Below are 16,485 nucleotides of genomic sequence, written 5' to 3'. Positions count from 1 at the left end.
CATCTGCAGAGGATAAATTTCTAAAAACAGAATTCTTGGATCAAAGATCTTCATAATATTAAGATTTATGACATGTATTGCCACCCCAAGAGTTGTACCAATTTATATTCCCAACATCAATGTACAAGAGTGTTCATTTTCTTAAAGCATCATTAACAGTTGGGATTACAATAAAAATCTTTGCCAGCTTGATACAGAAAATGAGTTTGTCATCTGCTGTTTAATACGCTTTTTAAAACTTGGTGTGGTTAAACTTTAAAACATGTTTTCAGGCCAATGGTATTCCTTCATTTGTGAAATGTCTGTTCTACCATGTCTGATTTTGATCTTTTCAATTATCAAAGCATTTGGTATAAGATTAGGCTACATTTACCTTATTTTTAAAAATCCTAACGAGCTAGTTCATTATGGCAAAAATTTCTATGTAAAATGCTTAGAATGTCAAGTTAGAGAATAGCTATTCCAGAGAGGGTATTATGGGAAGAAAAATCTCTTTTTGCAGCCGATTTTAAATGACCAAAAGATGAGACCTTATTCTTTTGATCTGAATTTGTTGAATTCTGATCGTCTCCAGATTATATTATTAAATCTCCATTTCTTTTTTCTTTTTTTTTTAAAGATTTTTTTTTATGTGGACCATTTTTAAAGTCTTTATTGCATTTGTTACAATATTGCTTCTGTTTTATGTTTTGGGTTTTTGGTCGCGAGGCATGTGGGATCGAACCCACACCCCCTGCATTGGAAGGTGAAGTCTTAACCACTGGACCACCAGGGAAGTCCCGTAATTTCCATTTCTTAATAGCTAATTTGCACACTTTTTCTAGTTAGCAATAATTTATAATTAGAATGCATTAAGGTCTAAATAGATTTTGAACGAAAATCTCTATCATTTAAGATTATTTTCGATCATTAATATAGTAGAATTTAAGTATTTTTAAAAATCAAATACTTTTCATAAAATGCTAATAAATTTAAATAACACATCTGTAAAAAAAAAAAAAAAAAAAAGAAAGAAAAAAAGTTCCCCCAAGGCCCAGTGTAAAAGCATTTATTTACATGGTAAGGATGTAATAGTTATGTAATTATTTTTGTTGGCACTAGAATGCAATTTCTATGCCCACAGTGAGGAAAGTATGACATCTGTGGGCAAAATAGTAAAAACATAAGGTTAAAAAGGTAAAATAGAAACATATGGGGAAGACATGTCACTAAGGACACTATTTTGGTATGGAGAAAGCACAAAATAGTTTGGTCATTTCTAGTCAGAACCCCAATAACTTGCCAAAAGTTTTGTCTAGTCAGAGATTAGACCCATTTTTCTCAAACCTAACTTTCTGTTGGCTAAGGCAGTAGGACGCTAAAATGTGGAAATATGTAGACTGTGTGTGTGCAGATTATAGTTTAGGCAGATTAGTTGAGGTGAAAACTAGTTATTTAATGCTCCATATGGGTGACCTGCTGGGGGAAATGTTCTGCTGTGGATTCTCAGGGCAGCTCCACATGCAGTGCTCTTGGCTTGGCCTGGCATCTGCCTCAGATTTCCTGTTCTCCTGACTTTAATTCTGATGCAGCCCAAGCCTTGACCCCTAAATTCTTGGCCACAGTTGACAGAAATGCTGACCCTAATTCCTAATTGCTCATTTTGTTTGATGATTTGGATTTAGTGTTCTTTTCCCTAAACTGAACTCTGATAACTATTTATCCTGTAAAATGATTCAAAATTATGCAATACTGGTATTTAACGTCTACACAGACATTTCTGTGAGACCCACAAAATCAAAAGATATAGACTATTAAAGAATAGCACAGGGAGATCAGCTCGGTGATTTGTGACCACCTAGAGGGGTGGGATAGGGAGGGTGCGAGGGAGGGAGACGCAAGAGGGAAGAGATATGGAAACATATGTATATGTATAACTGATTCACTTTGTTATAAAGCAGAAACTAACACACCATTGTAAAGCAATTATACTCCAATAAAGATTTAAAAAAAGAAAAAGGACAGGACAGTTTTGTTCAACAGTTAATTGGTGGCTACTTTAGAGTTTACTACAAAATGAACTGATAAGTGACTTATAGACACTGATCTACAAAGCCTATGTCTGTAGCATCAAAGGCACTCTATCATTATATATTATATCTTCAAGTTAGGGTTATAGCACATTAAAATTAGACTGTCTTCATTTCCTTTCTGAAATCCTCCACATATTCACTTCTTATAAATAAACACTCAAAAAAATGAATACAAAAAGAAGAAAATGAAGTTGAAATAAGATAAGGATCTTTGTCATGAAGATGGCAATAAAGTAATAATGTAATTAACATCACAAAAGATTTTAGGAAAAGAAAGAGTAGACCAATTACGTTAGTGTGCCTCAAAACGTAAAAAGAGACTCATTATCTTTAAATACACTATACTTACATAGCTATGTTATACTAAAGAACTTAAGCATAGTCAATTTTAAAAATTATAAAGTATATTTCAGTTGATAGAGTATTTTCACAAATAACTATTTCGTCCACAATATAAACTCCACGAGAGAAAAATTATCATCCTCATTTTACATTTAAACTTTTCTTTGACCACCTCATTTCCAATGGCATTCATCTTACTCCACTTTGGCTACATTCCTCCTAAGTTTCATCTTGGTTCATCTCTCAGAACTAATCCTTCTTGGAAGAACTACATTAGAATACCTCACTCATCATGGTAGCAATCTCCTATCTTTCCAGTTCTTTACTCAGTTATCCCCATTATACCTATTGTTTTATTTCATGGGAATCTAGCCCTTTGGCTCTATCTACCCATCCTTATATCTTCACTTCCTTCTCTATCCAACTTAGTGCTATGGTCATACTTTAACCTTAACTCTTATCCCGTTGTTCTTTCTCTGCACAAATACATAAAATACCCAGCATAGATAAACCCAACTGACCATCCTGGCCTTGCCTACTCCTAAGCTCTTGCACTCAAGCTGCTCAGCCTGGGGTCATGGTATGTTTGTGGTTTTCAACTTCAATGGACCTTCAGCACCCACTACTGAATCCTTTTGTGTTTCATGGTCAGATGGCTCTCTAGTCCTCTACAGCAGTTCTTTCAAATTCCCTTTACCCTCATCAAACTTCTAATCCTCTCATTTCCAAAGAAAAAAATAGAAGCTATTATATAACTTCCTGCCATAGATGAGAAATTAAAACTCAGAGAGGTGAAGTCAATTGATCAAAGTCCACAGCCAATGAAGAAGGAGCAAAGCAAGTCAGTCTGACCCCAGAGTTCTTAACATCTATATGTTATAATGCCTCTCATTTTCTCATTCTCAGTTACTGCCTTCCCATTCTACCAGTTCTTCAAGGCAAACACCTAGGCTCTATCCTTGGCTATTTCCTCACCCTCATCATCAACAACTAATCATGTGTCTATTTCTTAGTCTTGACTGGCATTTTCCCAGAACCAGGCACCATCATCATGCACTTGGACTACAGCAACAGCCTTTAAGTTTGCTCCCAATGAATCTAGTCTCTACACTGAAAACAGTGAAAGGGATCTCTCCAAAATGCACACCTACCTTAGCCAACCTAATTCCTTAGTTCGACTCTCACCAACTCTTTTTAGGCCAGAGGTTGGCAAACTCTTTCTGTACATGGCCAGATAGTAAGTATTTTAGGGTTTGTGGTCACATGATGTCTGCCCCAGACTTACAAAAGCAATCATAAATAATACATAAACAAACGGGCATGGCTGTGTGGCAAGAAAACTTTACAAAAACAGACAGCGGGCTGGATTTGGCCCATAGGCTGTAGTTTGCTAACTCCTGCTTTGGACGTGTTACAGTCATTCATTCCATTAATATTAAGTACCTTCTATGGGCTGGGCACTGTATTAATGACAAGGTGATGAACAAAACAGACATATTCTTGTCCTTCACAGAGCTTCAAGTTTAGTGGGGAGGGAGGTATTTATTTTTTTAATTACATAAATATATAGAACTGTTTCTGTGATAAGTTCTACAAGGGAAAAATAAGTAGGGCTATGCAAGCCTATGATAGGTAGATTTGACTTAACACAAGGATCCGGAAGATTTTCCTGAAGAATGTCATGGTTGAGAAGAGATTTGAAGAGGGGAGGGAAGAGTATTCTAGGAGGATCGATCAGCATATGAATACACCCTGTGACAGGAAGAAGTCTGGCTTATGTTTGGACCTGAAAAAGACTGTGATGGCTAGAATGGCAAAAAAAATGAGGCTGGAGAGACAGGTAGGGATCAGACCATGCATTTTGGACCATATTTAAGACTTTCATCTTTCATCTTAAGTGCAATGGAAAACCATTAAAGTATTTTATGGAACGGATGATATGACTAGATATCTATGGCAGAAAGAAAACTTTGGCTTGTCACAAAATTCTCAGCCCCTAGGTCTACATCTGGCAAACTGTAGTCATACTATGGAGAGAACACATAAGAAGGGGAAGCAACAGTAAATGGGGACAGATTTCTTAGAAAATGCCCATTATTTAGGAGAGATGATGGCAACTTACCTTAGGCTAATGGAGAGGAATCTGTGGAAGAGACAGACTTTTACAACAGAAAATCAGGAGGATGAGTGATGGAGTGTATTTGGCAGGGAGAGATGAAGAAGAGAGAGACATCAGGAATTCACGGAGGAGAACACACGAAGAAGGCTGAGGTTGGCGGGGAAATAAGAGTTTGATGGTGGGGAGGTTGAGTATAAGATAACTTTGAGACATCTCAGAGGAAATTTTAAATAACAAGATGGGTATATGGACCCGGAATTCAAAGAAGTCTGGGCTAAATATATAAATCTGCTAGTGGGATGGGTGGCCTTGCAGTATATACCTAAGATATAATAGAACAAAGAGAAAAGGGCCTGGGACTGAGTGTTGCAGTGTTCTGGCATTTAATAGCTAGTCAGAGAAGGATGAACCTGGAGGAAAAAAAAGGGTGAAAATTCAAAGAGGTAGGAAGCAAGTCAGCAGGGGCGTGTGACACAGAAGTTGACGGAAGAGAGTATTTCAAGGAAGACAGTGGGGTCAACAATGTTAAATGCTGCTGAGAATCCAAGTAAGGTCAACACTGAAAAATGTTCACTGCGATTAGTGAAATGGAAGCCACTTGTGGTCTCCTTTCAGGTTGCCAGAACTTACTATGGTCTTCCTCCTTTGGATCTCTGCCTGTACTTTTATTCTACCTGCCCTTCATGAAACAGGAAGAGTAAGATTCTCATTGGAAGGTTTCGGATTTGGGGAGGTGGGTTGGTGGTGGGGGGTGGATCTAGAGAGAGTTGCAAAAACAGGCTTAGTGAGAAACAAAACAAGTAACTTAGACAAAAGCAGGTAGCCAAGCATCTACAATCAATCAAAGACAAACAGGAAACTGAGGTACACACTGTATACAAAGGCAGCTTCTGCTGGGGTAAAGCTTAGAAACTGTGACTGATTTCTAAGCTTAGAAAGCTTAGAAAACTGACTGAGATGAAGGCTGAAGAGAGAAAAATATACAGTCTTCATTTTAAACAATGAATAATATATTTTCATACATTTTATTCTTTGTTTAGCCATAATCACTGGGGATTTTATCAGATTTTAGGGCACCTGTTCTCTAGCTCATGCGTAATATGGTACATTCTAAAGTCACAAAGTACTTTTCTCAAATACGTAAAATTAAATGAGAAATAATGTGTGAAATCATCAAGCATAATCCCTGGCATTTAATAGGTATCTAGTGCAAATTTACTGAATTTGAATCATTATAAAATTACAAACTAATATCAGGACATGTTGTTCTTGATCCACATGCAGTGAAAATCTGATTACCTTGAATATCATCATTGAATGTGCAATACTGGTTTTGATACTTTTTCAGGAGCCGAAATGCATTTATATTGGCAAAATCTTCAAACTGAATAAGGCAATTCATGCCATACCTATGGGACAAAATATCCACATTAGAAGAGGTTAATGAAATAACATTTAAAAATAAACCTTGAAAATTAGACTATAGAAAAGGCAAAACATTATTTTCTTTTAAAGGTCCTATCTTGCTACTTAGTATAAATATATAACACAATGTCTGTTCAGTAAATATTTACTACATGCTTACTACAGAAAAAAGCATTGCACTGGCACTGTGAAATACTACAAAGATGACAAAAATATGGTACCCTGCAGTCAAGTAATTAAAAAGTTAGTAGAAATTATTTTGAAATAAATGAAAAGTGCATGAAAAGTAATATGAAAGTGGTACAAACAAGGGATAACAGATGTTGAGAAGCCAGATATCACTCCTGACTGGGGTTACAAACCAGGTAACAAATGAACTGAGTTTTAATCACGTCATGATTTCAAAAGTAGAGATGTAAGGTTCTACACTCTGAGTAAACAGCAGAAGCAAAGTAACTGAAGTGAAAGTTAGGAGAGGAAAAAAAATCATTCAAAAAACAGCAAGAAGCCCCATTTGGCCAAAATGTCATGTTTGGTACATGTAAGGGTGTAGTGAAAGACAAGGTCAGAATTTTATGTTGGAAACCTTAAAAATTCTAGCCTAGGATTCTGGTGTTTGTTCTATAGCCATGACCAAACACTGAAAAGCTTTGAGCTTTGAAGAATACAGCACAGATTTTTATTCCTGAAATTAACTTCCTGGTTTGACCCTTTATTCTTATGATCATCTATGGCCTGTACATCCAAGACAAGGGAAATTAACACCATTGACACCCCAAGTATCTGAGAGTTACCAGAGAAAGCCTTATAGCCATGGCCATCCTTGCTAGGTGATTTAGAGATGTATGGTCTCCAACCTAGGCTAGACTCCCACTGCTGCCATATTTATGATTCCTTTTCTTTGTCTTTGGTCAGCTTCCACTGCTACTGCACCCAAAGGCTATTCTTAATCTTCGCCAATCCTTTTAAATCTTGACCTCTTCACCTGTCTCCTACTTCCTGGCATAGTGAAGGCATAATGTGTGATCTCCCTCAACTACTCTCCTCCCACTGCGTCTCCCATCTCTATCTTTAGCGCTACCCTGCAGGCATCAGTCAACAAGGTGCTCCTCTTCCTGTTTAAGGTAACTCACCGCTGCTGCCCACGTTCCCACCACTTCCTTCTTAATTAGCTCCCTCTCTCCCCTTTACAACTCCTTCTTCTGGACAAGTTCCTTCCTTTTTTTTGATAACTGACTTGGAGCTTCTCATTAGAGGGAAAAAGTTCTTTCTCAACCCCATGTTTTTCCTATCCTTTCCATTTAATGTATATGAAATATTAGTTTACAGTTTACATTATTTCTCCATCCCCTGTCATTTACCTTCTGTCCTCATGACTCTGCTAAACTTGCTGCTCTAAAATTAGAATGTTTCCGAACTAAAAATCCAAGAAACACTGTTTTCCATCCCTAATTTACCAGAGCTCTTTGCTGCATTGCCACTAATTCTGCTTATCTTTTTTCCTTGAAACTCTATTCCCTAGGCTTCTGTGATATCACGCTTTTCTGTGCCTTCTCCTAAACTACTGATCATTTCTTCTTCTTTCTCCCTTAGGGAGTTCTTAGCACTTAAACATTGGTGTTTCCCATGACTCTGTCCTTAGTCTACTACGTGGTGTGTGTGTGTGCGCGCGCGCGTGTGTGCGCGTCCGTCCGTCCTGACAGAATCTCAATCCTACTCATGGTTTTAATCACCAATTATATACAGTGACTCCCAAAGGTATGTTTCTACTCTACTCCTGTGAACTCCAGACTTGTAAATCTCATGACCAGCTGGATAATTTCACTTGAATGTACCTCAAGTTAAAAAGTCCAAAATTAAACTCATTACATTTCCATAATACCTGTAAGTGCTCAGCAAATATTTGTTGGATGAACGTAATTTACAGATATTTTCTCATTTAATCTCAAGGTACAATTTTATAGATGAGGATAGCCTTGGGCACCAGGTAAGCTGGGGAGGGGAGATCTGCACTCAAGTCTGCCTGACGTTTAAGCTAAGCTTTAAGTTTATGATTGATTCCTTTCTGTTATCCTGTAGGTTATTATATATACCTTCAAGTATATACCTTTGAACAACACTGAGTTCTAAAACTAAAAATAAGGAGCTCTATAACAGAAAAGTTTTGTAAAATTTAATCAGAATAATAAACTAGTGAAAAGACTGACTAGTCTTTAGGGGCTACGTTTTGTTGCAAACCAACAGTTAATAGAAAGCCACTAAGCACAGGTGTGGTTGTTTAACATTTATGATGGCCCTACCTCTTCATGGTGAAGTCTGTCTCCTCAAGACTTAAACCAACACTTCCTTATAGATTATCTATTCTGTATTTCCAACCTAAATTGCTTATTGAAACTCAATCATCTTCACAGAACATTTCCAAAATCAAGTAGGCTCTTGACTCTCAACTTCAACAATTTTTTTCTATGATGGAAGCATACATTTCCATGTCTCAGAAACCAAAAGACTGAAGCTATTATTTTACTATTTCCTTTTTAACCCATCATATTCAGTTAATTACCATTTTCTATCATTTCTACTATTTAAATATTATCACAGCCAAAGAAATTAGTCTTGCTCCTGCTAGGACTGCAAAAAGTCTACTGGTCTCTGCTTCTCCTTGTCTCCCTCAAACATATGACATAGAGCCACCAAAGTTTTGTAAACAACAACTTCCACCAGCTACTCCCTTGCTCAAAATTCACAGAGTGGATTGCTCTGATGATGATGCTCAAATTCCTTAAACTCAAGGATCTATAATCACATGTTACCTTTTCAATCGCCTTATCTCTCCCTATATTGCAGGGTAAGTCCCTTCCCCACTGAACCACTTCTCTCTCTCAAACGCGCCATGTCCGTCTCCTTCCCATGTCTTTATTAATGCACTGCCATTGCAAATCACCGTGACTCTTGAGTCGGCAAATATTTTCTATACCATTTACGAGGGGTCTAAAACTACTAGCATGTAGATGTCTCATCAACTAGATCAAAAGGTTCCTGAGAGACTTAAAATTCTTTCAGACAGTACTACTTCAGTAGAGAGAAGATCAAGAGAATAAAATATGTAAACAAAAATTTATTTCATTCAATAAGAATAATTGGTCGCTTAATAATCTGTACTGCCGAATACTGTGACTATCAGTTGCTTTGAATGAGTTGCATGAGAGTAGGTATTTCCCTTTATTTGCCCAAATTCTAGAAGTTCTAGTGTTTTGCATTTTTCACACTAGTTCAAAAAAAGTATAATCTTTCTATTATTTAAATAGACATGACTTTTATTCTAGAATTTCTCTATTACTCAGCAAGAAACAAAATCAAGTTCGTTTCATGTTACTTTTTAAAGAGTTGGCACTAAGTAGGTTATAGACATTTTCAATATCAATAGTTTCTATTAACAGAGGTAAAAAGGTTAGCCTAGTCAAACCAAGATTTTTCAAAAAACTCATTTAGTACTATAAGACGTTAACACATTTTTCTCTTTTGGTGGAATTCCCAAATACAAACAGGAATTTAAATCATGTAAATCACAGTTATTCTTATAATTTTTATTCATATTTATTTGCCCCTCCTTTGGAAATATTTTCTACAGTTACCTAAGAAAACAAATTCCTATGAAACTGCTATTTTTTCCACCAGCATTTTAAAATTCTTTCCCATATACGTTCCTCTTTTCTTTTCTATCAAAGTCATTTTGGAAATGTTAATTATTTGTTCAAAAGACTTTCTACAGTAGTCCTTTAGGCCTTTAAAAGAAGCAATATTTTAATTCAAACAAGCAGCATTAGAAAATTCCCATATGAGCAAAAAGACTAATAAAATATGAATAAGAAGTTAATGGTCTAAAAGTTCTACTGCCAATATCTTAAATGCTCTAATACTCTCCTTCTCTGCCCCTAGTCCTGTCTTCCCTCTCTTCCACCAACTCCTTCCCAGCACACTACCCACTCTTCATTTGGTCCTTCCTTTCCTCCGAGTTCATTCCTCCTAGCTTCACCTCTGTATGCTGAAGACAGTTACTCCAGCCATGCACTGGCCGTCCCCCTAGTGAAATGGAGCAGGACCCTGTGGGGCTCCTGGGCATAGAAGACTTTCTGTCTCCCGATTCTGTCCTCCCTATTCTTGTAGAGGATAGCCGTCAGCCTCCATGACCTTCCCTGAGTTCCAAAGGGCAAGGTCCAAACAGTTGCTAATCAGGGAAGGGAGGGCAGGCAGAGACAAGGGAGGAGCAGCCAAGACAGAATAGTGCAGCCTTGGGGCAGGGTCCTGGTTCCACCTCAAGGGATACACATGACAATATCTTTAAACTCTTTACAGAACTAAAACCCCAACAAACAGATGTTAGCATCCTTCATTCCAGAGAAGACTACCTGAGGCCAGATTAAAGGAACCAGAGAAGCTCATCAAGAGAGGACATGAGGGCTTCCCTGTTGGCGCAGTGGTTGAGAGTCCGCCTGCCGATGAAGGGGACACGGGTTCGTGCCCTGGTCCGGGAAGATCCCACATACCGCGGAGCGGCTGGGCCCGTGAGCCATGGCCGCTGAGCCTGCACGTCCGGAGCCTGTGCTCCGCAACGGAAGAGGCCACAACAGAGAGAGGCCCGCATACCGCAAAAAAAAAAAAAAAAAAAAAAAAGAGAGAGGACATGAGACCAGATTAAAGGAGTGCAGGCCCTGCACACACTCTGATCCTTATCAGCAACCCAGCCCTTGAACCATTGCTATAAAACTCCTCACCAAATCTCCTGGGTTGGGGCACACAGTTTTTGAGGGTCATGAGCCCTCTGTGTCCCCCTTTGCCTGGCAAAGCAATAAAGCTATTCTTTCCTCCTTCACCCAAAACTCTGTCTCTGAGATTCGATTCGCCACTGGTGCACAGACGCCAAATTTTCAGCAACACTAGGCGCCCCTGGCCCCTTGCTCTCCCTCATTCCACTTAGATAGCACACGAGTCCATGCTATGGAGTCTCAGCTAGAACCTCAATCAAATCCTGCAATATTTGTTTTCTATTGCTTACTGGTCCATAGCATGATCCCAGAGCAGCTTCTGCAAACCATTTTTTACTCCCCTTGTCCCACAAGCATTCCGTCTCTTACCAGCCACTACTTCACTGAGATGAATGCCATCCAGAGAGAACAATCTTCACTTTCTCAGCCCCCCTCCACATTAAAAAATATGTGTGCTTGTACTTCTTCTCTTCTTCCACTTCCGAGATGTATTCTTGCTTCCTTGTCTCTAATCTCTCCACAGACCTTACTGCCTCAATTCTACCTCTCTACACTAACAGCTTCAATTTCCCCTTCTCTACTGGTTCCTTACTGTCTCCAAGGAGCCTCAGGACTCCCTGATTTTAAAACCATATCTCTTGACCATGACAAAGCCAAAGCTCTGGTTACTTATCTCTCTTTCCACCTACTGCCAAACCTCTCAAAAGAGAGGGTGACAAACTTTCCCTCATTTTTCACTTCTTGTTAATATTATGCCTATACTTCAAAGACAGCCTCACACTACCACATTCTGATATCATAATGTAGATGCGGTCTCTTTCCTCTGATCCAACAAAATACTTTGTAAATCATCTGTTTTTCTTTCATTGCAGTTATTTACTTATTATTATTATGTCCCTGAAGGTCTATCTTTTTAAATCACTGTAAAATTCAAGGTGAAGACTGTTTCCTGAATTTTTGTTTCTTTTTTTTTTTGATTACTCATGAACCTTAGCATCTTTTTCTATGTCCATTGGTCATTTGTAATTCTTCCTGGAAGATTATATGGTCTTTGGCTTGTTTTTCTATTTTTATGGTCTTTTATTATTTCATAAGAGTTCTTCACATATTAAGAATATTAACTTCCTGTTATATATGGTGCATGTGGCTTCCTTACTCTAGCATACTGTGTCGTTAATCATTTACACAGGGAGACAGAAGAGGGAAGAGATATGGGAACATATGTATATGTATAACTGATTCACTTTGTTGTAAAGCAGAAACTAACACACCATTGTAAAGCAATCATACTCCAGTAAAGATGTTAAAAAAATCAATTACACAGCATTCCTGTTTGTTTTTACAAAAGGAATTCTAAATTTTTATATAGTCAGATCTTTCCATCTTCTTATTTATAGCTTCTGCCCTTGATGGTATGCTTATTACAATCTTCTCCATACACGTTTATTTAACTATTAATCAAAAATTTCCTCTAGTGATATCATGGATATAGAAAATGATTAACCTCTACAGCTGGTATTATCTTTCACTGTTTAGATGTAGATTTTTTAAAAATATAGATAAAAATTTCTGACTTCTATATAATTCACTCAACTATGCCAGCACCATCTACTTAATAGCCTATCTTTTCCCCTCATCACCTGTAATCAGATACTATATTCTCATACATAGTAGAGTCAGTTTTCTGTGCTTTTCTCTTTTATTCTACTATGGCTAATGACAACAAATATTTTTTAACCTTTAATAATATGTGTGTGTACACGTGTGTGTGTGTGTGTGTGTGTGTACACTCACTTATTCTTCACAACCACTCTATGAGGCAGGCACTATTATTATTCTCATCTTATAGATGAGAAAACAGGCACAGCATGTTGGTACTGCTCGATAATGATAGCCTATAATAGTAATGATTAATCTATTAATCTCTCTATCCACTGAAAAATGCCTCTATTTTAACTACTATAGTTTTTAAGTGACTTTAATATTTAGTAATATTATTTATCTCTCATTCTTCTTTTTTAAGTATTTGCTTGGCTGTGTTAGCAGTTTAAAAACACAGACTCTACTCAATAGTAAAAAATCAAAACTCTCCAATTAAAAAATGGGCAGAAGATCTGAAAAGACATTTTTCAAAGAAGATATACAGATGGCCAATAGGTACATGAAAAGACGCTCAACATCGCTAATCATCGCTAATCAACAGAAATGCAAATCAAGACCACAATGAGCTATCACCTCATATCTGTTAGAATGGCTCTTACCACAAAAAGATAAAAATAACAAGTGTTGGCAAGGATGTGAAAAAAAAGGTATCCTCATGCACTGTTGGTGGCAATGTAAATTGGTGCAGCCACTATGGAAACCAGTATGGAGGTTCCTCAAAAAAAATTAAAAATAGAACTACTGTATGATCCAGCAATTCCGCTTCTGGGTATTTCTTTGAAGAAAATGAAAATATTAATTCAAAAAGATATCTGCATCCCCATGTTCACTGCAGCATTATTTACAATAGCCAAGATATGGAAACAACCTAAGTGTCCATCAATGGATGAATGGATAAAGAAAATATGGCATATATACACAATGGAATATTATTTGGGCATAAAAAAATAAATGAAATCTTGCCACTTATAACAACATGGAAGGACCTTGAGGGCATTATGCTAAGTGAAATAAGTAAGACAGAGAAAGACAAATACCGTATGCTCTCACGTATATATGGAAACTAAAAACAAACAAACAAGAAGAAAAAAAAAAGTTCATACAGAGAATTTTTGGTGATAGCCAGAGAAGGGGGTGGGGGTGGGGTGAAATGGGTGAAGGTGATCAAAGGCTACAAACGTCAAGGTGTAAAGTAAATAAGTCCTGGGAATATAATGTACAGCATGGTGACTATAGTTAATAATATTGTATTACATATTTGAAAGTTGCTGAGAGTAGATCTTAAAAGATAAAAACTTTTTTATAACTATGTATGGTGATGGATGTTAACTAGACTTACTGTGGTGATCATTTTGCAATGTATACAAATACTGAATCATTACATTGTACACCTGAAACTAAAATAATGTTATATGTCAACTATACCTCAACTAAAAAAAAAACAAAAAAAACATGGGCTCTAGAGTCAGAGATCCTGGAATGAAATTCTGTCACTGTGCCTCTGTTTCTCCCTCAGAATAAATAAGAATAACAATGGCATATTATCATAAGTATATTATCAGGATTAAATGAAGCGATAAGTGCCAATGTTCAATGTGTAAAGATTGGCACTAAGTACTCCATAATCACTAGATATTTTCTATTACTTAATAGTAACAATAGAAGCCAAAAACAGTGAAATAATACCTTCCAAAGCCTAAGAGAAAATAAATATCATTCAAGAATAGTATATCTAGCAAAGCTATTCTTCAAGAGTACGGTTGAAACAAAGTCGCCTTTAGATAAACAAAAGCCAAGACTTTTACTAAAGGACATTTACAAATGGGTGTATTTCAGAGAGAAAGGAAATAATCCCAGAAAAAAAAGTCTGTGATATAACAAAACAAAACATAAGTAAATACAAGTAATTCATATCCATATAAAATAATAAGGATAAGTAAGCTATACTTCTGGCACGACACAGTGAGCAGGCTGGCAAATTTCTTCCCCACACAGCAACAATACAGCAGGACAAGTACTTCAACACAACCATGTCAGTGCTCTGGAAATCAACTAAAGGCAAAGAAGCAAAACTTTTAAAGTAAAATGGGGAGTGGGTCAATTCTTCAAAGGAACATAAAATGTTTACGCTTCTCAGACACATGATGTCATTCTAGGAAACTCTTTAGCTATCTTAATTAAAAATAACTCAAATATTAAGAATGGGTAAAAGCACCTTCATGGTTATAGATCATTACCTTTTTTTTTTTTTTAACAACCTTATCAGAGAGGCAAACTTTGTGGTAGCAACTGATTACCCCAAACATAAATATCGGTCAAGAATCATCTGGTGCTCATCATGGCTCCTTCCCCACCTCTCTGGTTTCTAAGAAGCCCTTTAGAAAGTAAAGGCTGTGTGTTTTCAGTGTCCTATGGTTTGCTCCTGATGTGTCATGTACTGTGGTCCAGCAGCACCAGATGATCTGTTATTATGTACCAAAGCAGCAGAACCTTGTGGTCACAGGATGTGAGGAGGAATCAGAGCCTTCTCAGTTCTATTCCTGGAACTACTACTTACTTGGTCCTGTGGTTTGGGGCTGGTTACAATTTCTCTGTGGTTAAAATGAAATCCTCACAATATGGCTTGCCTTCAGTGTTTAGGATACAATGTGGTCAGGCTATAAATTTATAATGTTTACCAAGTGAAGTCTGGGAATAGGCATAGGTAGTAAAAGGGTGCACAAGATACCTCATCATTTACAAAAGGATATTTTAGAATCATCCCCTGGAGAATACTGCCTATCAGTTTTCATTTCATCAATTTTCTCTACTTGGTAATTAACTCTGATTTGAGTCCTAAAGATATAGGGAGAGGCGCCCTGAATTCATTTTGTGATACAAGCATCTTGCATCATATAATAAAAGAAAGCCATGGAAGGGATATTTTGTTCCAGATTGAACCAGTCTTGTCGCTATGAAATTATAAGCAGTGGAACACAGGGACTTTAGCCAATTGGATTCTACATGACTATGAAAAGAACCTACTATTTTATGATCAAAATATCACATAAAATAGTGGGTGTAAATGGTTTTAGAAGTTAACAGAAATACCACCCATAAAATTAACATGTAAAAACTGCAGAGAACTTTCTCTTGTGGCTTTGTTAAATTAGACAAAACCCTAATTACAGTGACAGCACTTACTAAGTGCCAGGCACAGCGCTCCACACTTTATAGGGATTATCTCCTTTAACTCTCAGCAACCCAGTGAGGAAGGTAGTTATTACCCATTTTATGGATGAAGAAACTGGAGCTCAGAGAGATTAGGGCCATGGTTGAGTTCATACTGCTAATAAGTTGTAGGACCTGGACTGAACCACAGGGTCCATGGTTTTAACAACTTTATATACTGGCTTCCACAGAGCACCAATGTTGCCATCAATGAAGTGAACAGTATGTTTAGAAAGAAAAGGACTGTAATGATAAAATAAGGGAGTCATAATTTTATCATAAAACTACCAACACAGTATTTGTATGTATTCCATATACTAGGTATTTTTATAACATAAAGTATATGGACAGATGTTGGTGAAAACATTAGTCTTTCTTTGATTATAAACTATCAAGAATTCACTGTAATCAGGTCGACCAAGCATATTTTGATTTAATAAAATTTTTTTTTAGTATTTATTACATACATGACATTATGCAGCATTCAAGATCCAGAGCATTTTACCTCTGATGGGTACCTTAGCGATAATGTATTACTCACTTTAAAAAATGTAACTGAGGAAACTGAGCAGTAAATAGGAAACACGGATCTTGCCCTTAAAATGCTTACCGTCTCATTGGGAAGACAAAAGATACAAGCAGAAAATTTAAAGAAGGTTCAAATTAAAAGCAAAACCAGCAGTTCACAAAGAGATCACTATAGGATTTAGGGAAGACAGCATGAATTAGGTTGAGGCTTAAACAGGGCCCTGGGTAGGAATCCAATGGGGAAAAGAGTGAGGTGGGGAAAAAAACCACAGAGGTCTCAGAGTTTGTGCTGGAGGACCCTGAGGACAATAGTTTGAGGAACTTTAGAAGATCAATATTGGCTGCTGAATTTCAGATTATGAAT

The 16,485-nt window shown here is 37.0% G+C and overlaps 1 protein-coding gene across 1 annotated transcript in view; it reads right to left on the bottom strand.

Annotated features, from left to right (window-relative positions):
- Window positions 1-16,485, bottom strand: part of ME1 (malic enzyme 1) — a gene marked incomplete at both ends in the record, with an annotated part of 189,115 nt that overhangs the window by 36,613 nt on the left and 136,017 nt on the right. The window contains one exon of the mRNA XM_079716087.1: window positions 5,833-5,942. Within this exon, the coding sequence (XP_079572213.1) occupies window positions 5,833-5,942 (110 nt within the window). The remainder of the gene's footprint in view (window positions 1-5,832; window positions 5,943-16,485) is intronic.

Source organism: Hyperoodon ampullatus (assembly GCF_949752795.1).
Source record: "Hyperoodon ampullatus genome assembly, chromosome: 12".
Lineage (NCBI taxonomy): Eukaryota > Metazoa > Chordata > Mammalia > Artiodactyla > Ziphiidae > Hyperoodon > Hyperoodon ampullatus.
Note: the sequence above shows the minus strand (reverse complement) of the source record. Positions and strands in the feature narration are given on the sequence as shown.